This window comes from Synchiropus splendidus, chromosome 10, assembly GCF_027744825.2.
Source record: "Synchiropus splendidus isolate RoL2022-P1 chromosome 10, RoL_Sspl_1.0, whole genome shotgun sequence".
In the NCBI taxonomy this organism is placed as follows: domain Eukaryota; kingdom Metazoa; phylum Chordata; class Actinopteri; order Syngnathiformes; family Callionymidae; genus Synchiropus; species Synchiropus splendidus.
The window spans coordinates 16,687,093-16,711,864 of NC_071343.1; the positions used below are offsets into that span (position 1 = coordinate 16,687,093).

General features: G+C 42.4%; 1 protein-coding gene across 2 annotated transcripts in view; it reads left to right on the forward strand.

The window, feature by feature from the left end:
* Positions 1 to 24,772, forward strand: part of ramp1 (receptor activity modifying protein 1) — a 61,363-nt gene that overhangs the window by 27,654 nt on the left and 8,937 nt on the right. Inside the window, exons 2-3 of one of the 2 annotated variants that reach the window (XR_008415913.1) lie at positions 7,012 to 7,147; positions 19,677 to 20,939. Coding sequence is in view for 1 of the 2 variants with exons in the window: in XM_053876600.1 (XP_053732575.1) it covers positions 7,012 to 7,147; positions 19,677 to 19,932 (392 nt within the window). In the remaining variant the exon portion in view is untranslated. Of the gene's footprint in view, positions 1 to 7,011; positions 7,148 to 19,676; positions 23,188 to 24,772 lie in introns of those variants that run through there. The other variant, XM_053876600.1, reaches the window with a different exon arrangement.

Here is a 24,772-nt window from a genome sequence, read left to right on the forward strand (position 1 = left end):
GGTCGTAATGGAGAGGACAAGGGGAAGTTTGAAGTCACTACATTTTTAATATGAAGGAGAAGTAGCAGAGCTGTCAGTCAAGTGGAGGCCATGTCCTGTAATGTTAGTGTTACTGAGTTGCTTTGTTTATTTATTTATCATTTCCCACACTACTACTTCTTACTTCTATCTTACCTGTCTGAGCAACCACATTTACCAGATGTAAATCCTGAAACAGCCTTTCTGCGTGGAGTTTCTTCATCTTCCTAGTTTCCTTATTAAAGTACTTCACTTCAGTACTCTGTCCCCGATATGACATTGCTCCATTAACTGTCACTGTTCCCTCACTGCTGCAGATTTTTTTCCCCTGAACAACTGAAATGTTAAACCAGTGTAGGTGTTAGTAAACAGGCCCAAACTTGCCTGGTTCAGATCAGACACTTCTGAACAGGAAGAGCTGAGATGTGTGGGTTTAAAATATTCATAACACCTGTGTGTTTTTTTCTGAGTGCGAACTGCACTGTCAGCCAGGCAGGAAGTAGAGGAGATATATGTGTTATTCCTTATTTTTCCATTTCCACTACATGACCTTAAAGAGTGTGAAAAAGTCAGCTAGTGATGTCAGATCAGGAGGTCTGTTTCTGTGCATCATCAGTGCCGGATCCTTTGACCCCAGCATCTGCTCCGCTGCCTCTGTAAACAGTCAGGCTTGTTGGCTGTGGCTCAGACAAATCTCCACTTCTCTTCAGTGAATCCGGTCCCAGATCTGTATTTATACAGCCTGATGAATGACCACTTCAGTTTTATGGAATCACAATCAATCTTGTGATGCTTGTGTCATTCCAAGGATCCAGTAGTCTGTAAATGAGACATTTTTTGGAAAAACAATGATTTATTGCAACACATTTTTATGCAAGAGGGTAAAGATGTTTTTTTTCTGAAAGCTATAAATAGCAATGACAAGAAAACACCCAGTGAGTGCAGACCTCTGCCAAGCATCTGGGCTGATGAAGCTTCAAGAAGCAGTGTCCTCATTTTCAGAGATCAGCAGGTGGCGCTCTTGGTTTAAAATTTTTGTGAGGTTTCAGTTTAATAGTTTAGGTTAGATTCGATCCGATCTGATCCGATCTACATCTTTGTGCCTCTGCCAGTGATGATTCGGGGAAGTTGGAAGTTCAATCCAAAGATTATAAGCAACAACACTACGGATAAGAGTTGTTTTTGAACAAAGAATCCAAAATCTCAGTTCACAAAACACGATAGATCCTCAGATGCGGCAGGTATGTGTAGCTGATACAGATAGACCAGAACAGGAAGCACCCCAGTAGAAACAGAGGAAGTGAGTTGGTCAAGCGTGATGAAAAAAGAGCTGAGCCAAAAGGCAAAGCACTCGATTAAGCAGTTATTCACCTTTGTTTTGTCAGACTCACACTAGAAGTTGTTATATGTGTAGAAGTTGGACACTCCTCAGTTTACTCAAACATGTGAGATTGGCGGCACCGGCATAGTGATGACACATTTAAAGAAAGAAGTGACCTTCTCTTTGCGGGGTGAAGGGTTGCCACACGTGTCCTATGGTTTACGTTTCATAGCTAAATGCAATTCAAAGTCTCTTAAGTCTCAGAATTGTGGCAGAAGTTAATGTATGAACAACCATCTCAACTACAACTTGACCAAAGAAGCTTGGTGGTGGGATGCATAAAGAATGTTACGTAAAAAAGAAGCTTGGTCACCTGAATAAGACTCAGAATCATGTCAAGCTAGCTGAGGCATTAAGAACATATTGTCGCGATGAAGTAGTTTGAAAGGATGTATTGCAGGCTGAGGAGTTCCATCATCTCCAGATCATTGTAAAGCACACAGCCTCCATCCCTGCACAGAGAAGCTTGCCATGTTTAGGGAGCCTTGTCTCCATGAAGTTTCATAAAACCATCTTGAAAGCTTATACCAGCCAACTCTTTTTTTCCTCTCCCCATTAATGTGGGATTCCAGGGACGGTACACGTTGATGGGTGGACGAGGTCCACTGTGAAACCTCGGTGCAATTACTGGGTGAGGTGAGCCTGGTCTTATTAGCTCGCAGCTGGGTGTCTCCCTCACAGGGAGCTCGACTGCTGACAGGTAAAATAATTACCGGGAAGCAAATGAAAGCCTCATTTGACAGTGACAACTCCGAGCCAAAAAAAAACCCCAGATGAAATGTGACTCCCTCTCTCGCGCTCGCTCTCTGACTGGATCAGAGAGATCTCTTTCCTCTTCTCTTCATTCCTGGTCAAATATGCCCAAATTACACTGAAAATCACATCAATGAAAGCTGTTATTACTGACAATAATGAGCAGTAAAATGAAGTTATGAACATGATTTCTCATTTAGAGTCCATGATGCTCACGTGGATTGAGCTGTAGTGGATTTGGAATGCGTCTTTGAGTGTCAGTGTTCTGAACTGGTCTATACAGTTCTAGCTTGAAGAATGTATTAGTCTCCCTGAGGACCAGGGTGGCTGCTCATGTAGTGCTTGGACCTGCATGTCAGGGTGACCCACTGGACAGATCAAACACGATACACTGTCTTCATGCCTGGGTCCCGGCGCACGTTGGAGCTGCTTCATCTTTGTGAGCAAAGTGAAGCCACGCTGGGTGACGCTGTGCCATCCATCACCGCTCATACTGCCGTGCTGTTGCAGGAGACACGTGTGAGCGCTGAGCACACAGCCAGTGTCGCGACTGAGGGATCGATGGGAGGCACCAAAATTAAAATGTCCTCCAAAGGAATTGGAACAACCGGTAACCAATCACGTGTAATGTATAATACTGGACTCAACTTTAGTTTTTTTCTTGATCTTAAAATATTGTGCGACTTGCAATCGCTTGCATAAATAAAAATAAAACTGTTTTCCGTGTGGGAAGGAGAAAAGTCATTTCAAAGAGTGAGTACTGTGGGACTGCGCTGCAGCCCATAGCAACACGTGTCGCAGTGTGGGATCTCAGTCTCTGTGTTTTACCAGCTGTTCTTCTCAATCATTATCACATCCACCTTTATGTGCATCATTTTACTGCATATAGTTATGTTTGACTGAACTTTGTTTACCGCTTTTAGAAAGTCTGGGAATAAGAAGCTGGCAGGGGGCAGGAACAGTTAGTGGAGAACAGCAGCGATCAAACACGGCAGAAGGGATTTAAATTCACACAGATCCATTGGGAGCAGAGACGCAGTGAAGTGTTTCTGCCGTGAATATATGCTGGTGTCACAATGAGGATGCAAACAAGTTGGCGGCCGTCTCCTTCATCTGCTTTTGTTTGGGGTTTTTTTCAGTGATGACATGCAAATGCTGCTTCTCTCTCATCTGGCGGTGGGCCTCCCTTTTTTCCTGTATTGTTTTGCTTCGCTACGAATCTCGGATGATGATGATGATGATTAGAGAGCATAACATTCTATAAATAGAGGTCTCGCTACGGAACGCACTCTCCGACGCACACAAGGATGACTGCTGGATGGAGGCTCAGAGACACGGAGGTGAGCTTAAGGAGAAGTCCCACTGTGACAGAGAGAGGAGGCAGCATGTGGCAGGTCAGGTGTCAACCACTTAGGAGAGTTGTAACTGTACAGTGCTGTGACTTAACCAGTCTGGTCAGCTGACACTGGCAATAGTGACGTGTGGGCCAGGAAGGGAGCAGGCCAAAAGTGTCTTTCATGATAGTCTGCTACTGCGCTGCAGCAGTTAAACATTCATTCTTTCTTTTTTTATCCAGAAACAGGTTCATTTAAGCAACTCTCTCTCTCTCTCTCTCTCTCTCTCTATATATATATATATATATATATATATATATGTATATGTATATGTATGTATATATATATATATATATATATATATATATATATATATATATATATATATATATATATATATATATATATATATATATATATATATATATATATATATTCTATATATATATATAGAATCTGTTGAAGGGAACTAAGAGGCACATTTTGAAAAAGGCGACGATTTTGCAAACTTATACTTCTTACACTGGGAATCATTTGTTGCAATAAGCGGGCGGCAGATAACTGAACAGATGACAGAACAGTTGCTTCCGACGGACGATTCCAAAAAATTTTTTATTGATATCTTCTCCCATTTTTGAGTTATTTAGCTTAGCAGAGAGGGTGACAACTGCGTGTCATTCAATAAAACTCCCATCAAACCATCTGGAATGAATGTATCGCTGCTAACATGGAATGTTTGGAAATAAAATGTATTTAGGGGGTAAAAATAAAACAAAACCACATGATAGCGGTGGTTCCCGAAGGATGGGCTCTTACATTCACATCTGAGATGAAGCAATTGGCGGAAAGGTCAGTGTATGGAGGCTATTACAAAGGGTCAAATGCAAGATGGAGGTCAGTCCCAGAAGAGCAAAGAGCTGATTTGGAAAGTGCTTTGAAAGGTTAACCTGGAAGAGACACACCGGAAGTGTATTTGCTATTGCTGAAATTGCTAAAATATCCCTTTAAAAGTAGTATTTCGACTTTTATTTTTTAATGAAACTCAGTACAAATCACTACATCATCAGCAAACATCATGGTCCATTGACACTCCCACCTAACCTCTTGACTCATTCAGTCCATAACAGGTGCAAACTCGAGCTGACCCTCATCAGACACACCCAAACTTTGTTCTGACCTCATATCAAAATGAGGTGTAAAGTGGCTTTCCTTGCAATGTACTGCTCAACACAACACTGCGCTCCTCCATTTTTAACTCTGGCAGTGACTTAACCTCCAGGTCATTAGAATGCAGCGTGTTGTTTCCGTCAGGCTCTGTGATAAACTAACAAGCATCCATGCGTGGCATCATTACTGTGGTCCAATTAGCTCAGTGACGTTCGCGCAGGAAATGCAGAGTCAGGCCTGAGGGTCCGACAGCAACTGGGGAGTTTCTTGTTTCGCATCCCTGTCCACTGTTTCTCCATTTTTTAAATTAAATAAGGAGCAATTACATTTTGTTCCCTGTTGAATTCACTCTCTGCTGAACAGGCCAAATCTGAATACAGAGCCATTTTGGGGAGCTAGTGGAGAATTAAGTGGTGAAAAGTTGTTTCAACACGACTGTACCATTGTATTTTCAGTTGTCTTTTTCACCTTTGGTGAAGAAAATAGTAGCTGATACAGTTGCTGGCTCGGGTGGTTCCATCAGGCTCAGAGAGAAGATGAGTCAAGCTAACTGCATTTGCATGACAAATACATTCCTTTGGGTCAAAGGGAAGTTTGTTCTACCCAACATCGCTGGCAGAATGCACCCGGTCTGATGTCTTTTCAAATTATATTCCAGATGAGGAAAGAACACCGCCTCCGACCTTATGATAATTCATTCATCTTTGACATGCTTTTTTTTTTTTTTTTTTTAAGTTTGTGTCTGAGCTAACAGAAAGTTTATCCTGGTCTTGGGCCTAAAATATTATCTTCATGTTTAAGAAGACGTAGAAGTCACATTCGAGGGTGTATCTACTGCTTTCTACTTATTTGATTTTTGGCTGTGGCGCTAAGACCTTTGTAAATGGAATCACTGTGTTTCTGTGCCAGAAGGGAACTTAGTTTGGTACTTCATTTGCATGTTCAAATCCCACGGGTCACCAGTTTCAACGCACAGTAACCATACATTCTCACTCTTAAGGTATCAGATATTGACTAGTTGACACTGATGCACATGACACCACTGGCTGCATCACATGTAGACAGGATACAGCAGTTGGGCTGGTGCTCCCTTAGTTGTGTGTATTACATTAATGTCTCTTGGTATGTATAGCACCTCATATCAATATATGTATAATATAATCCGTGCGCACGATGGGTGAAGTGCAGAGGCAAGTGTTGTCATCATGCTGTTCAATATTCTTTACAGGAAGTAAATACATGCAGTTCATCTTAGTGATGTCCCGATACCGATACCAGCATTGGTACTCGCACTAAAACTGTGAAACTCTCACGCAAATGAGGGAAGATTGTGCATGTATACCAGTATGCAGTACCAGGATCTTAGATACTTTATATATCAGCATCTGAAATTTGGGTAAGTGGTGTCTAGCTGTTCAGAGAACAAGTGCTGAAAATAAATCATTTTAATATTATCAAGTGTTAGCAAATATTTATTCTTAGATAAATAGATAATAATACAGTTATTTAAGATATGTTTTTGTAATGTAGCATAAAAAAATGCACGAGCAAGAGCTTGATATACTCAGTCAAAAAGACTAGTTTTTGTAGTTGTTGTGTTCAAGGCAGCTTGACAAGGGATAGTGTAGGGCAACTTTAGGCTTATTGTGTAGTGTTATTGTGCAGGTATAAAAAAGCTATGTAAAGTTTCCTAACGCTACTGAATCTGGTGGCCTTGTTATGGACCACAGCAGGGCGGAACCAAATACTTGTGATGTGCGAGTCACATGATGACAGCGACTGGTCTGGACCTGGCACAAGGTTTATTCATCAATCATGTCATAAAACCGATAGCAGTTGAGAAAAGAACCAACGAACAAAGAATAGGAACAAGGTCACAAACGTCAGCACGTACTCATGAGGTACCAGAGACAAGAAAAAAAAAATACTGGTGATCAGAACACACGCACACGAAATAAACAACCCAGGCAGCGGGTAAAAAAAAACAGCAGATCAAGAACACGATAGGAAAGGAAGGAAGCCAACAAACGAATGGAGCGGATGTGGCACACAATGCTGGAAGATGGGAGCTTATGACACCTTCAGAGGTGATGTGCAGATCATCTCCATGGAAACGCTCTTGACAACAAAGAGGAGAGGGGAAGCGGAAGTGACAGGACACATGTAAAAAAAAACCTCATGGAACCTCAGCATTTCTTTCCCCGTGCCAATCTACTCTGGATTCTTCCCCAGCGCTCCTGTTTATAACAACATGAAGTGATCACAATGATCTACCGAGCGCACTACAGAAGAGTGTTAAGTGTAAAAAACAGATATTTTCTCCCATTATTGAAACTCTATTGTCTGCTTCCTCCACAGTTTCTCAGTGTGTGTCGACACTAGGCTGCACACCAGGCTACCAGTACGCCATCGAAGAGTTTTGTCTGGCCAAATTCAGACTGGACATGCAGGAGCTGGACCAGAGACAGTGGTGCAGCTGGGAAGACACTGTAGAGTGAGTGGCACTAACCAAGCCTTCTTCTATAAGCTGTTCTGTTTATCTGTGTTCTCTCCATAATTGTTTAGTTCAATTGAAAGGCTCTTCTGAGGCATTATCTTTACGAATGGCTTCTGCCAGTGGCTTTCCTCACTCGATCTCATCGCTTTAGTGCGTGAGATACTTTTATAGGACCAGCAGTAAAGAAGTTAATGAGGGAGATCAATGTGTTTATTTATTTTTTTTTTTTACGGTAACACTAAAAGCGCTGTTGCACATTTGTCTGAAGGCAGAAGAAGAGCGAGAATATCTTTTTTGCATTCTCAGATTAATTTGACCATGAAACATCACGTCATTTAACTGAGGTTCTCATGGTAAATGGCACATACTCATGTAGTGCCAAAGCACTTCATACTAAGTCACCCATTCACACACACACAATCACGCGCTTCACGGCAGCAGGACCATCTGAACCACCAAGGTCTTGCTCAGGGACACAAATCAGAATGGAACTAGGATCAAACCAGCAACCTCATAGTCACATGCCCTTGCTACTGCCAATGGTTTCTCTATAGAAAAGTGTAGTGTGTTCAAATATTCATACTTGAACTGAATCAGATACAGTGGAGATTCATATATTACGTTACGTTACGTTACGTTACGTTACGTTACGTTACGTTACGTTACGTTATATTGTCTTTACTCTTCCCATGCAGCCAAAAAAATACAGCATAAGAGTATAAAAAAAGTAGGAGTCAGAGGTGGAGCTGAAAGCCATTGTAAAGACGTGAGTCTTGACTAGGTGACTTGATTTCAATAGACCCATCTACGGGGCTCTTAGTCAAAAACATGGTCACCCTAACCCTAACCCAACAGCAAGGGAAAGTCATAGCTTCATGACCTTGTTAAAAAATGTTAAGACACGGTCACACCAAATGTGAATTGGCGACGCATGTCGTGCTAGTTGCGTATGCTGATTTCCACTCACCAAAGCGGCTAGCAACGTCTCTCAAGTCACGTAAAAAAAAAAGGTGCAGGGTATTGGAAAGTCAAAATGGCTGGTTGGCTGGACAGAATTGTAGCGCGGTAAAGTATTAAAAAATGTTTGGCCTCTGTTTTGAGTTCAATCAGATCCATCGGACATAAGATTTTACAGCTTCAACAACCAATGTCTCCTGAGGCGTAACCGCGTCTCTACAGTATGTTGACTGTCCAAATGAAGTGGAGCGTATTTGGTGTGTCCATACTAAGTGCAAGTGAACGTCAGGGCAGAATAGCCTTGACAGTAGTGCGTAGCACGACTAGCAGTGGCATGAAAAATGCCCTGAATAGCAGTAAAATCAAACAAAAAATGTCCTTGTCTCGAGAAAACAGAGACATTTTCTGCGAGTGACTTGGTTTTGGTTCAGAAGCATTTGGAGCCAGTGGCCACATGAGGCGAAGGACATAATGAATTACGAACATTTGGGCTCAATTTACATAACTGAACATTTATAATGAGCGTTTCCTGGAACCATCATCTTCAGGGCAACAGCTGGAACAGGAATCCAACTTTCAATTGCCACGATAATGAGATTTAACTTACAGAGAGCTCCAGCAGAACACAAACTGGCTGATGACAAGCATCAGAACTGAAGTGTTAAGTGACTTTGAAGGGGATAGAATGTTCTCTATTGTTGTGTGTTTTCATTCGCCGGCCACAGAGCCGCCTGGAGATTGTTCTGTCGTTTTGTTGGACCAACATTTCTAATCTTGTTTTCTAAACTCATTACACTTCTGCTAATCTGTCTGCATTGTTGGGCTCTGTTTAACAAACCAACTTACATGAAGGGATCATGTTGAAGCCTCGAGGCTTTGCTCAGCCAAGTCTGATGAATTGCCAACATTCAGGCCAACTTTGCGCATTTTTACCGGCGATTACAAACATGGAGGCATGTCAGGCTGTCAGAATACTGTAGCACGGATGATCCGGAATGAAAGCAACATTTAGCTAAGCAGCAGGGAAGACATGAGGCAGCAGGTGGTGCCGCTCCCCGACGTCGATTGAGATGGGAACTCATTTGAAAATCATTTGCATGGCCACAGACAGCATCGCTTTGGCAGAGCCACGACTTTGGTGTGTTTTTTTGGCGCCTAAAGAGAGTATTTATTGGCGTTTGTAAACCACCTAAAGCACCACGTGAGAGATGACAACTCTTTTACTCAGGGTCAAAGGTACAATGTAATGTCTGGTTGGTCCACTTCAAAATCTCCATTCCTCCATCGTATGAAAAGTGGAAACCTGAAACACGCAAACACTACGGAGGTCGAGAGGTCATGACCCCAAAAAAAACATGCAGATGACAAGCAATATCAGTCATAGGTAGTTGTCCAGCTCACTGACGTAAATGATGGGAGGCAGCTTCAGCGTAGAAGCCAGTTGTGTCTAAGTCTAAGTCTAAGTCTAGGAAGTTGTAGTGGGCTATCGCTAGTGTATGGACCATCACCACCTTGTGAAGATCATATGTAAAACATTGAGCAATAAGATAAAGAACATGAGCAATAACATAAGGAATAGTATCGTCAGCATATATGTTTACATTCCAATATATCATGAGAAAAAGAGGAACTAGAAGTGAACCTAGGAATGAACCTTGTAGGATTACTTGCTTGTCAGGAACAGTCAACTGCTTCAAGCAGCTTCCAGTGTGCTGAATGATACTAGTATTTTGAAAGGAATATATGTTACAGCCATTTTGGGTGTAAGATAAACTGACCTCTATCTTGGTGGCATCAAGGCAGTGGTCAATGATCTCATTTTTGGTGACAGTTTCTGCGTCATCAACAAAAGACGGTTTTGTAAAACACCACAGAGACACCACATCCATTCAACATGAGTCAGTGAGTTTGGCCACCAACAAAGCACATTCAGTGACTGTTAAACAGGGAGCATAGATAGATAAAATGATGTAAAATGATCTGTTTAAGTCGGCTGCAAATGGAAGCAGAAACTATTGTCTACTCAAAGCTTCTTCTTAAAGTTCTCCGCGGAAAAGTAAGAACAAGGTCTGCTGCTCTTGTTTGTGGTTTGTGAAGGCTTCAGCAAAGAGGATGGCTTCATTGTGAAAGGCTGTCATTACATTGAGTCCATTATCTGAGTGACGCACAAAGCCACATAAGCTGCTGGATATAGTAACTAGCATCGAACGTGAAGTGGTGATGAGAGCATACGATCGTCATAAAGCTCATCGGAAAGTGCTGGGAATACACACAAATAAAATGAGCTTGTTAATGTAAATAAAACACTTGTTGGAAAGGCAAAAGGGGTAATGGTTATGTGGTGATGGGCTGGTGAGGCTTCATGAAAGAGTGTCCTCATTCCAGTGGCCACTAGATGGCACTCTCTGCCCATAAACCTTTGGCTTTGAGCAACTCATTCATTCCAACCTCACATCATTTTTAAACCCACAGCGCCACCTACTGAGCTCTGAAGATGAGGACACTGTTTCATGACGCCTCACCAGCCCATCACTACTTAACCATTACCGCTTTTGCCTTTATGGTATGGTATGGTTAAGCCATGGTTCTTGCATTCTTGAGTTCTTGAACATTTCTTTATCACTTGGTATGTTCAGTCCCTCATATGATCATGAGGTAATGCATGGGACGTTTGGTAATATATGTACCAAGGGACACATAAGTAAAGCAACACTGAAATCTCGTCACCCAGGCGCATACTCATCCTAACCCCAACCATACTGTCACCCAGGCGCATACTCATCCTAACCCCAACCATACTTTTGGAATGTCACACGGGGGGAAAGATTTGATTCAATTGAAACGCCTAAGCGTCAACATGCAACACGGCAGGCTAACTTTTGTGTCCCCAGGGACAAAAATACCACTTGACTTGAAGGGTCTTTGGAGTGAGTATGTGTCCCATAGCTTAACCTCCTTTATGAAAAATGAGCAGCCAGGGATGCAGCTGATGAAGATTGAAAATCCCCAAATGATTGAAATGTGTTTAATATCAGAATGAAATTTAGCTTGTGTATTTCCTTGAGACTTCCAGAAATGAGTGGCATGTGACTGAGAAGAGTCAAGACTGCAGCTCGACTTAACCCTTTAAGCACCATCACGAGCAACATCGCTGCATTTAAACAAGCCAAGCTGCAAATATAAAGCCTGATGTAGTTACGACGTTCCAAAACATGACAGTTAGCTTTCGCTCATGGCAGTTCGATTTATTCTGAACTGAGGTACGTAACACAACAGAAATATTTATGAAAAGATCATTCAAGCCAGGCTGATACACACAACATGCAAGATGGCGTCTAGTGAGGAGAAGGCAAATGACTCTGAACACTGCATTCAGCAGAATCCACACTCATGTGAACAAATAGTGCTCATGTCACTAACATCAACGCACAGTAGCATCAACTCGAAACAACTCACAAACATACCTGAAATGTAAACAGGGAGACGACACTTAGTTTTCGCTCATGGCAGTTTGATTTATTCTGAACTGGGCGTGGGCTAAACGGGTGGCGGTTGGCCACGCCCACTACTGTCCCAACAGATACTGACATCAAAGAATCACAAGAAAAGAAATGAAAAGGAAAATGTGGTGTCTGTTTTTAACATTCTCTTCAAACCCTTTACATCTGCTTGAGAGATGAAGAAGAGTTTCCATGTATCCATGAGCATCTCCATCTGTAGAAGTTGTAATTCACTACGAATTGGTGATACATTTTTATTTTATTTTTTTTTTGCTTAGCTTTGGGTTATAAGTTTCTTTTTTCAGGCTATAACCTTTTGATATCAAAGTGAAATATTTCATTGAAAATATCTGTCGCCTAGAAGATTATTGTGAAACCAGAGGGGCCACAGTGGGTGCAGGTTTTTGTTCCAATCCACCAAGTGCACACACACAGTTTAACCACTCAAATGTCAACAGAAACAAGCAGCAGCAGACAGATGGGTGAAAAGGTGATTGGCAGGAACAAACACCTGCAGCCACTGCGGCCCCTCGAGGACCCGTCTGGACACCCCTGTTGTAAATGTTCCCAATCACCAGTCACCTGTCCTAAAGCCATCGGCCCTCCACAGTAGATGGAAAGTGGCAGCAAGCTGACATGTTAAACACTTGAGCTCATCTTCTAAATATAGATGGAAGTTTGTTTGTTAACTATGTTGGATTTTGTCAATCCATCTGTCAGTCTCCGTGGCACGAGGCTCCGCAGGCCGGAACTGCTCATCCGTCCGCTCTGTGTTCCGGGATAGCTGGCTAATTGTGGCACATTATTACATTACCGCCTTCAACGCATTCACACTGTCTCAAGCACTCGCGTGCACACACACACACGCTTCCTCCGGCATCAACTGAACCTCATAAATCCTGCACAAACAACTTAATCTTTTAAATTCGGGTTTCACTTTCAAGCGTAAACAGCTTGAGTCACATACTTCAAGAAAGTTATCAATGTGTGTGACATTTCTTCGTTCACCAACACACTCCCGACTGGCTGTTTTTCAGGAGAGTGAGCTCTTATATGCGTAGCATGTTTTAGTAATTCCCTGCCTGCTTGTTTAACAATAAGCATAACGCCAATTCTTCCTTTTTGAGAAGCGGCTTCCTGCTTGGATGTGTGTGGGTCAGTCACTCAAGCATGTCTGGCAGCCATCTGTAATAATTGGAAATCTCTTTTGTGGCTGAGCTCACATTGGATTACGTGTAAACTCAGGGCTGAAGGAGCTGTTGAGGCTGAAGTCAGTAGATCAGGCTCGATGAGATGTTGGTTCAGCTTAGGCGACAACGTCACACGCAAAGCCGACTGGAATGTCCAGTTTTAAACACTGGTTGCATGTGTGAACTGCTGTGTATGTATGGACAAATCCCACCTCCAACTGGACTTTCACATACAGCTTCTAAAATGACTGAAACTGTCTCAACTCTGACTTAAAAAAGCTTGTATCTTTGAAAAGTATGTGCTTCTGAAGACGTGTCTTTAATACAGATGGGTCTTAAGTGAAACAATATTTAGTTGTCATGCTCCATGGCGAGAGCCAGACATTTTGGAGACTTGAAAGTCATGTCAGTTCTCCCTAAGTGATGCTTTTATCTTGACTTTCCAAAGAGTGCGCCGATGACAAATAAGAAACATTTCTTGGAAACTGTGATGCACGTGTTATTGTTTTATCGCTGTGGATAGGAGATCACACAAACATAGCACCATTGATCCTTGTAAACTGCGCCTTTGAGACGAAACCTTTTTCTCTTGTTCTGGGAAAGAATGCGGTAGTCGTGATGATTTGCATGGCTTTTTGCAAACAAACAAAACCCACCACCGCTGGGACCGAATGTTTCTTTCGAGAAGAGCATGTTTAACTCTCAATGTCAAGGGACTTTAGTATTGTAAATATATGGATCAATGATTGTCAAAGTCCCAGTCACAGCTGGAGATCTTTGTGTCGTGTAAACACTAAGATGTGCACAAACTCACGACTCGAAGCCTAAGAATCGAGTCCCGCAGGCAAACTCGTACATAAACAGAACCTCTAGAGGACAAACACATAGTTTCACACATCCCGAAAATGGACATTGAATCCCAGTGGCACATTAGGACATGAGTAAACACATATCCTCCAGCTTTTTTTTTGTAGTGCAACGACAAAATGTTTCTCATATTGGGGTCATATGGGGAAATCAGAAGACAAAGCGGTGTGTCTGATGCGGTAAGTGGTGACAGTTGGGCCCAGTTTAGAGCCATTTCTCAGCGAGAGTTCAGGGAGGCCTGACATATGGCAAATGAATTGTCACGAAGGCGGGATGAGTTTGAGGACAAACTGGAGCAATCGGTGTCCACTTGTTAGCTGCTGCTGTTGCTGCTGCTATTTGTCTCATTTTAAAAATATCATCAAATTTAGCTTGAAGCTGTTTGATCGCCCCAAAAGTGTCACTTTATTTCTTTTCCACAAGCCTTATATTGAAAGGGAAGTTACCATTTTTGATCTAGAAATAAATCTAGCTGTGGCTGCTCTCAGTTTGAGAGCAAGCAAAGATCCAAAGATTGTGTCCAAGGTACGAACACCTTGTCAAGTCTGGTTTTCGACGTCAAATGTCCAGCACAGGCTGGAAACGTATAGGTAGATGATGGGCTGGTGAAGCTTTATGAAAAAGTCTCCTCATTTTAGAGCTCAGAAGGTGGCGCTCTATTTACAGTGAGGTTTCAAAAAAGTAGTTGTTTGAAGCTCTTATCATGGGGACAGTGTTTCATGAGGTCTCACCAGCCCGTCACTACTTACATATCTGCAGGATTTGAATCCAAAAATGGTCTTAACCTATTCATCATCAAAGTAGCTCAGACCTGGATAAAAAGCTAATCCACTGACCTGGGTTAAAGCAGCATGCGGTTGGAATTGTGGCATGTTTATGGCACGTGGATATAGTCGTATTCCAATTATTATTAGCATATTTTATGACTGAAATTATTGTCCAATATTTCTTTTATCTTTGGAATGCGTGGCTTTTTTTTAAGCTGGAAATATCATTAACATGTATATAGAAATTGTCTCAGTGGGACAGCAGGTGGCAGTAGCCTCCTGAACTCACTCACACGACCCAGTAGCAACTGAGCAAGACAGTTGGTTGAGTTGGTGCAACAGCATTGGCGAGAAGGCAGTGACCGTGTGGAGTCTGCAGGATGCAGATGGTAACCTGGAACTGCCGCAAAATATAATCAAAAACACTGGCAGAAACATACCCCACCACATCCAGAATCAGAATCAGATTCAGTACCAAAAAATGATATATATATCAGCAAAGGAATGTGCACTCTTATAAATTTCTATGGTTTAACTTATAAACGTTGACTATTCCTTAAAAATGAAACATGGTCAAATAGCTTGAAACATCTGGATTTGTCTTCTTTCTAAAATACGTATGAGCTTCTAATTCAGAACTTTAAACAGCTTCTTTTAAGTATGTCAAGAGTCAGAAGTTGCTTGAAGGACAGATAATTTCATGAAACAAATTTTCACCAAGACCTAATAAGAAGGAGAAAAGAGACAATGCTCGCAAGCATATACTGTAGGGTTACATCAACAACACCACATTTGTTTAGGATCCGTACATTTCTGCTGATATCAGCTGCTTTAAAGTCTCACATCCAGAGATCTGACTGGAAATAACCGTTTATCATTCAAGTTATTCGGCTAACATGGCTGCTAACGGAAAACATTGATGCCATTTGGGCGCTTGAGGCATTATTCAGTAAATGGATCTACTTCTAGTGATATACAGGAGCCTCTAGTCAAGATGGCCTCCTTCCTGGTGAGGTGTTTCTGACACGTCCATGAGGTCTCCGGTGACTGAAGATCCTAAACTGCTCAGTTGGTAATCCTAGTCTTAGCTGAGGCTACTGAATGGTAATGGACGTATAGATGGATGATCGCATGAGATGATAGAATGGATGATACCAATTTCCAGGTCAGAAACCTCTTCCACTAATAAGTGAAGTTACACCTGGGTGTAACAATGACCTTATTTTGCTCTGCACTGCACTGACATTCAGGCTTAGATTCCCTGCACCAGCAACTGCAACCGTGCCACCGCAGTGTCCAGGAACAGAAGAAGTGTGGCGGATTTCCAGAGTCACTGGAGCAGATCTGTGATAGTTTTACTTATTCATCATCAAGGTTTTATTAATTCATACCGTGCTCCTCAGTCAACAGATCAAACTGCTTAAGAGCACCTGCTTCTTTGGCTCCTGTGTCCCTGACGTGTTGCAGGACCACTGTCCGACATCAAGACAGAAATATTAAAATAACATTATAATAATGAAAATAGTGACAAATGCGATTTATTTTCAGTACGACATTCAAATGTACACATTTGCTGACAATAGCCCCGCTGCAAAAAAGTCGATGTGCTCCAGATTTTAAGATAAATATCTGCACTGTTGTCCTCATTTATCTCGGTTACTGCAGCAGCTGTCAGGCGTTTACACAGAGCGACACGACATGAAACAACAGTTTGCTGAACAACAGAAGACACATTATAAATAATGTACTATGGGTTATATAAAGCTTGACAGAGGCAGCACATTGGGTTAGACTGGGGTAGAGTTAACCCTAGCCTGACATCAAGGAAGTTGTAGTTTGATTCCAGCTTGAGACAAACATGAGTCATTTTCCATGGAGTTTGTTAGTCCTCCTTGGGATTGAGCAGGCTTCCTGGCAGTGCTCTGGTTTCCTCCCACTCTCTTAAAACATACATGATGCTGACGTACAGTAAGTGTGTGTTATTGTTTGAGAAAGTCTCCTGTAGTGATGGGCTGGTGAGGCTTCATGAAACAGCATTTTCAGAGCCCAATGGATGGCACTCTTTGCTCTGAAACATGAGACTTCATCCAACTATTTCAATGAAGTTTTAAACCAAGACTGCCTCCGACTGAGCTCTGAAAATGAGGGCACTGTTTCATGAAGCCTCACCAGCCCATCATTGATGTACATATGCTCATAACATGTGCTTGTTTTATTACGCTTGTTGCGATGGAGTTAGCTATATAAAAAATGAAAATTAACTACTAATACTTTGATGAATAAACCAGATGCAGATGAATGCTTTTCAATGCTTTTCTGCTACGCATAGCTGCAGGCCATTTGGCTGCTAGCAGCCAGAGGAGAGAAGCACCACCAGCAAGTGAGGGAGAAGGGAGGACAAGAAATGTGAGAAGAAATACACTCATGAGGAGTTTGATCACACCCTGACAGACCAATAGTGAGTCACCGTGACTGAAGACGGACTGATCCTAGAACAGAACAACAACAGAACATTCCCTTCATTCCTGACCTTGGATTTCAAGCACCTGACCTTTAAATCATTCAATTGACTTCAAAGCTGTTGCCGTTTGACTCATCCACATCATATAAAAGTTATTAAAAACAAGAATTGAATTTACTCTCATCCGTGTTCGCTGAGTTGTTCAACTAAAGCGCGAGAAGAAAGCAGCAGCGGACACTTGGCTGTTGGTCCACAGCCAATCAGCCTGGAGCCGTTCGCTTCGACAAAGCCAGCACCAGTGAGGATCATGTTTGAGAGCATGTTTTCTGAAGCCCAATATTACACCAAACAAGTTAGAGGCGTGTGGTTCAGAGAGGAGAGGTCGTGTGAGCGGAGGAGATCATGCTTGCAAGTTCTCACAAATCAATGCAGCTGGATGGAGAAACCAGCAGATAGATGGAATATTGGCAGATATATTTCAGTCAATAAAGGTGATGCTTATTCACAACAACATACTGCATTTACTGGCTTTAGGGTCTTTGAACAGAGGCCTTTCTCTGCGAAAGTCTCTTAAATGCATTGTACAATGAAGATAGGAGGCAGGAATGGCATACGTTTTTGGAAAACACTCCTCTGGGAAGTGCTGCGTATGTGTATGTGCATAGCATATAGAGCTTCCTCTCATGGGTCCTTACCTCAATTACTCATAGACCCACTTAGATAACACACACACACACACACACAGTCATTAGCTTTGCTCCAGAGGACATGATAATGGCTTATTTCTTACCAACCCCAACCACGACTTGATACTGACCTCCAGCACAGTCATACATTTGACCTCAAAAACGACTGAAATCTTGCTAAGGAGATTATGTAAGTGCGTCTGTGACTCTACAACTTGAGGCTTCCCTCATACGCTCCTGTAAATACACGACACACGTTACATAACTGGGAGTGACCTGAAGGACATCAGCACGGCCATTGAAAAACATATTGACTGAATCTGAAACATGCCCAGAAAATTATTTTTAGAGTCATTTGAGGAGAAAATACTGCAGTGGCACTTCCGAGTTGAAGCAATGGTTTCTGCAGTGCACTGTAAGGTACAAGCAACGGACATTAGTCTTCTGCGTAAGGAGTGTGGGCTGGTGAGGCTTCATGAAACAGTGTCCTCATTTTTAGAGCTGAGAAAGCGCTGATTTTGGTCTAAAAAGGATGTGAGGTTCCATTGACATAGTTCTTCATCCAATGTATGGTCATCCAGTGCTGCTTACCCCACCCTGGTTACGCACCCAACCGGGTCACAATTCGGGCTACACACAGAGTTAGAGTATACATACCTGCCGGCATAATCTATGATCCAAATACCACATTCCCAGGTTTACATCCCAGAAAGGGCAAGTACATTGTACCAAGTATTCCCAGCGAAACTGTTTGTGACGGGCCATTCAGTTGTCTTGTGCTGGATCTGGTCTGGTTCCTGTTTTGTATTATGCATTCACCGTCATATACAAGATTCTCTCTGTGGTTATGTGATACTGTCAATGCCCTCATATTACTCTTCTTTACAGTACGGAATATAGATTGTTTGTTCTGCATTCATGTTTTCTGTATCTGTTTTCCGTTGATACACACAATGGCGTGTTCCAAGTATTCTTCCTGACTTTTTATTATACCTGTTACTGTCTTTGTTACTGACACGTCTATTTCCACTGGGGGTGGCACATTTGCTTCTTGGAATATTAGAAGCATCACCACTGCCAGTAGCTCTGCGAGGAGGAGTTTGCAGTAACTTGTGCTGTGTTCCAGTTACCTCAGAACAGTCACCCCTTCATTGTAAAGTCAGTCTATACAGTAGTGAAATGTCTTGGGCTCAGTCCTTGTTGCCAGTTGCCAGTCATGTGCTCCTGAAGTGGATGGACTGAACAGACGACAGAGTTGTTATCGGTCCTCTGAATAGTTGCTTTCATTGGACGTATCACCCAGGCATGTGCACAGTAAAGTCTACGTCCAGCCTCAGTTTATAACTTTGAATTTAATACATTCTATAGTAAGCCTAAATCATGAGGCCATTTTGTGCATTTTCAGCGACCAACAGTCCCAAAAAAAAGCTCAATAAAATGTATCAATACTCTGGCTGAAGGGATTGCTCAACCACTGTGTTCAACACGTCTGATATCAAAACACATTTGGTTGGAACGAATGAATGAGTAACTTTTTTTCTCAAGAAATTAAGAAAAGTGTTGAGAGGGAGCACTTTTCTCTTGCAGGGAAAAGGGGCTGGTGCTCTGTCTGTGCACGTCCCTGATATCTACCCTCCAGGGCCAGTAAGCTCCAACTAGGTGAAGTCACTTACGCTAGCAGAAAAGTTATCCATGGTCACGTGACATTCGCTTTCATACCTTAAAAGAACAGTGGGTGCTTACTGGCCCATACTATGGCCACCATGTACATTGAAGGTTGCCTTCCAATGCCCATATACGTTGGACAAAAAATCAAGGACAACAAGTTGTAGTGTAGCCACATAACTGTCATTTACATTCCAGCAATGTACATAACTTGGCTCAACCATCAGTCGTTGAAACTGGCCTCCAAAATAGGTGTTATAGAGAGGAATTAAAACCATTTATGACCCTTCAGTTGTGTTGTGCGTCTATCTTGCTGGTCCATGAAAGTATTTATGTTTAACTGAATAAACTCCTGCCACAGATTTGTTTGTTTGCTCAAATAAAAGTGAGTTGCGCTGATCACGCACCTTTTTTTTTGGTTGTCAACACACAGACTCTACGGCGAGCTGACTAACTGCACGTATCTGGTGGCCCTGAAGATGGAGTGCTTCTGGCCCAACCGGCTGGTGGACGAGTTCTTCATCCGAGTACACAGGCAGTACTTCCACAACTGCTCTCTGTCTGGACGTCTCCTCAGGGACCCTCCAAACCGCATCTTGGGACCTTTCATAGTGATGCCCATCCTGGTCACACTTCTCATGACTGCCCTGGTGGTGTGGAGGAGCAAGCGGAGCGAAGGGATCGTGTAGGGATGGAGTCGCCCCGTGGGCAGTTTCGACCACAACCAACAGAGGAGCTAATGGACCTTACAAAAATGGAGGAAGAACAATTTGCACCGAAACTAAATCAGTGCTGTTTAAATATATCATCGACAATATTAAGCTTTGGTTGTCATTATTTATTATGAAATTTGTAGAAGTTGTTCATGTATATACGTTTTCCACTAATACTGGACTTATCATATCGAAAACTTTTCAGGCAACTAGAAGTAGTAGTCACTTTATTTAAAGTGCAGTTTAGTGCAACTCGAAGACTTGTGTGAAAATACTTTTTTTTTTTTTTTTAATCTAAACTAGCATGGGACATATTACGTTTTTTTTCGTTGTCTATGAGTTTTTCATGTGGAGATTTCTGTTTTTTAACCTTCATTCCTAATTTAAGCACTTAAAAGTGTGCTACATCTAGCACACCAGTTGGATTGAAAAGAGATGGGCGACAAAAGAAAACACACTGTGGTGAAAGACAAACCCAGACTAGGCTTGAATTATGGAAACCTCCTTCGTGTTGTGTTGCTTCCTTTTCAACCATTGGACCATTGTTGGTGTTCAGAATTAAAGTTTCACAGGTAGAGATAAATGACTTGTATTGGCAGGTGTACATGTATTATGCATACACGTCATCACAGTACAACAGCTTGTTCATATAGTCTTTCAAATTTTGTCCGTACCAGATTAAAAGTAAAAATATCCAGACATTAGGGGGACGATCGTGGTGAGAGTTCAGCGTATGCAGTAATGGCAGGCAGGAAGAAGAATACAGTGGTACCTCGGTTCTTGACCACAATCCGTTCCAGACGGCCGTTCGAGAAGCGATTTGTTCGAAATCTGAGTCGATTTTTCCCATTACAATGATTGGCAAAAGAAATAATGTGTTCCAAGCCTTAAAATAGTCTTTTGTAGGAGTGAATGTAGAGTGTCTGCTGCAGGTGCGCTGTTCCTCTATGTGTGTGGCCGCTGCATGTGGGAGGAGTTGCCGAGTGAGTGACGTCTCTCCAGAAGTGAAGAGGTGCCCGGTGCGTGTCCAGCTCTGAATGTGACAAAGTCATAAACCAAGTCACGCTCTGTCCCAGACTCACCTCATCCCTGTCCCAGCTCCAGCCCACAACAGGACATCAAACCCTGGAGTGTGCGCTCCAGCCTCGGAAGTGTGGAGAGCGAGCACCTCCCCTGTGACACTCTACCACGGTCCAGTGTGGAGACAGGAAAGGTTTTACACCCCAATATGAAGAAAAAACAGTCAGTAAATGTAGCTAACGGGACACGTTTGCATACAGAGGCTGTGTTATACACAATAGCAAAGCGCGTTGTGGGTCAGCTGATCGGTCCGTGCACGTTGTTTTTTCCAGCTTATTTCGGGGGTGTTTGAGTTCTGGATTTTCGTACGAAATCCGAAGCAAAAAAAAAAAAGGCATTTACCATGAAATGACTGACTAGGGGACAGGTGTGGAATTGGAATAGAGAACCAGGGGAGGAAGGCCCATTTATACTCAGCGGAAGGGGCCCGCTGTCCGTGCTCTGCGTTCATTTTGTCCGTATTTCTGCGTGTTTCCAGAAAGCTCACGGATACGGACCAAATGTAGCAGTACCACTGGAAATCATGGGGGCAATGTTGCAAGTACTATCTGACATGTAGCTCTAATGAGACACAAAGAAGACATAACAATGGCGCTGCCTCCGTTTCATCTTTTGTGCATTAATAATACTTCATCCACAGTCACCATGTTTGTTTTGGAGTCAAGAGCACAAAGAAAAAACAAACTGTCTTCAAGTAACTTTTTCATCCTGAATTGACGCCGAAACCAGGGTTCCTCATTGCATTGTTGACACATAGGCGCTTCAATAGAGTAAAAACTAACCTTTCATATAGAGTGCTCCACGAGCTTCACTTCACTTGGTATATATTGCACCTTCTATGGCTCTCCATGGTAACATGCCTGAAACGGGGCTTTATATACCAAGCGACAAATGCACTATACAGAGCAAAAGGGGGGCTCACCCTAACCCCAACCCCCATCTTCTTCTATGTGGCACGCTAACCATGGCGTCAGGTGCTTCAGTAGGAAGACTGACCCCTGGCTTCCACTAGAAGTGTTTCATTAATGCGTCAACATGCTTGACGTTAGCATAAACATAGGACGCAAAAGTCACCAGAAGACGCTTTACTATTTGAGCGAGAATGTTTTGTAAGTCAGTCTGGCACATGCAAAAATATAATTCCAATGGAAGAAGGAAAATGGGAGGTGTTTTGTTTTGGAAGATTGCTAGGATGGACTGAGGTGTCAAGAAGTTAAGGGCGTAGAACAAAGCAGAAGAACATCAGCAGAAGAACACATCTGGAAGAAGGAAGAGAAGCATGGCTCTATAGTCGGGAGAGCAGGAGAGAGGGCACAATGTCAAGACGGCGCTCCAAGAATAGACTGGCATGTTGAGCTTGTAGCAAATACATCTTCAGTTCTGAATAGTCAGGAAGTGATGCAAAACAACCAAAGACATACTTATCATATAGTGACTGTGAGGAGGTACTGCATGTCGACAGTTACAGTACAGCACACCAAAGTTGTGTCATCCAGCACATAAATCATGATACCCAATGGTTCAAGCTTTTTCTGTAGCCATTTTTGACTGAAAACTTACAACTCCTGAAACAGTCAAAATGCCTCACTTCATTCAGTCAGATGTTGCACGTGTCACAGCCAGCAGCGTCAGGATTGAGAAAACTTTAGCGGTCTAACTACAGAGAAAGCACAAAACAAAGGATTCATTTAGCAGACGCGCATCCCTGCTAAACGTTGCCATGGCCTGAAGCGTGGTGTGTGAATCTTGGATCTGAGGTTTGTATCGATTCATGATCTCCCAGCAGGCCGGTGTGTGCTGCGCGAGCTGCTTCCTCATTGATATTTTTGAACGCTCTCTTCCCTCGAAAGGATCGCCGGGCTGTAACCTGTAATCCTCCTCAACATGATCTGGCTCTGAATTCTCTGCCAAAAGTTCTCTGAACGCAGATGCTGCGTGATGCATCTTTAATGTTGGAATTGTGTTGATCGGTTTGTGAAATTATGACCATGAACCTGAGTTAAGAAATAAAGTCTTTCTTGTGTGTCTGGTGGCATCAAATATTTTGTCTGCAAATGAAAATGTGTGGTCTTGAATCAGATATACACACAAGTGATGCACAAATTTCACGATGGTGCATAGAGAAACAGCCTTCAGAACTACCACTAAACCTTTCAGCAGTTGTTCATCAGTGGTTGCTGTGGTGTGTTGAGACAACTCTAATTGAAAGCAGTCCACACACTTACATAAGGTGAGGAGGCGTAAAAGCAGTGACAGGGTTGATGCCAACCTCCAATTACACAACTTCAAGCTTTTTTTAAATGGATGATACTCATATATGGAGCTGTACGTTTTGGCAGATATTAAAACAAAGCACAACTGCACCCAGTGCCCATGTGGTTTTGTCACTACCACAGTATTCCAATTTTCTATCATACTGGATCAGAATATTGCAGCATGATATTGTGTTTCATTTTTATTTATACAGAGAAGCGTTAGTTTGAATTACAATGGAAGAGTTTAGGATCTTTCCTTTTAAAATTGAACGTCACTAACATGAATTTCTGAATACAGGATCCACCTGATCAACACAGAGAAGGTGTGAGGAAGTTTGGTCTCTCAAAATGATTGTACTCTGACTTTCTTTTTGAAGCAGCAGGCAGAAGATTGGGAACTTTTTTTTTTTTTTTTTGTATCAAATTTTTCATTGACAATTGGTCAGCAATATACCAGAAAAATGCATTGCGTTTTCCCCCAACTTTCTGGCAGCACACCCTAAAGTCTCTGTTTCAGAATGTATATTAAAAAAAATAAAAACAGTTTTATACACAGTCATCTCCACTCTCTCTCTGATCTTAACATATATTGACTTCCAGGATTTCACATTTTTTAGGCTTGCATTTGCGCAACCGATCTGTCCATTTGCACATTATCCAGTAGGGTGGTCGTCCATTGAGATATTGACAGAGAGTGGGGTGGTTTCCATCTCAAAGCAAGCAGCAGTAAGGCAAGTCCATATAAGCTGTTTTTGTTGGAGGGACAAATTCAAGGCGGAATCATTAAGAAGCAGTACATTTGGTGAAAATGGGATTAGGAGATCAGTAAGATTGGGAACTTTGTGAGTGAAATAATCTGAAGTGCAAAAACATTGAACATCATCACAATATGCATTTAGAATTTTGTAACACATTTACCGAAATGAGACAACACAGTAGAAACAAAATATCTCTGGATACCTCATGATATCATGAAGCAAGATTTGTTGTCATGATTCCGCTTTTATTTTGGTCACTTGAGTCCTGTTTTTGCTTTCTCCCTTCTTTCTTCCTGTTCCTGTGGCACACGGCTGGAGCCGATCAACACCTGATCACCGGTGTATAAGAGCACCTGGACTCCAGCAACGTGTGCCATATCGTCTCCTCTTGTCCCCGTGGTAAATTGGCTCTCCTCGTACCTTCTAGCTTTCTGTGTGCTTGTTTGCTAATTTCATTACTCTGTCTGAAACCCTGGTGCCTGAGCTAGTGTTTTGTTTCTCCCTCTGTTTCTGTTTTATTGTAATTGTCTTTTGCCCCTCAAGGTCACCAGGGCGACCTGTTCTGAAGATCCAAGTTAGAAGGGTCATAAAAAGTCCTCTGGATCACGCTGGCACTTTGAAGGACTTTCTTAACCCTCATTCCTGACGGCAGGAAAAGGGGCGTTTTTGTCCCCTGTCTTGACGCCCTTTAAATGTCGCATTTTAACTTTTCTTTCACGAAGC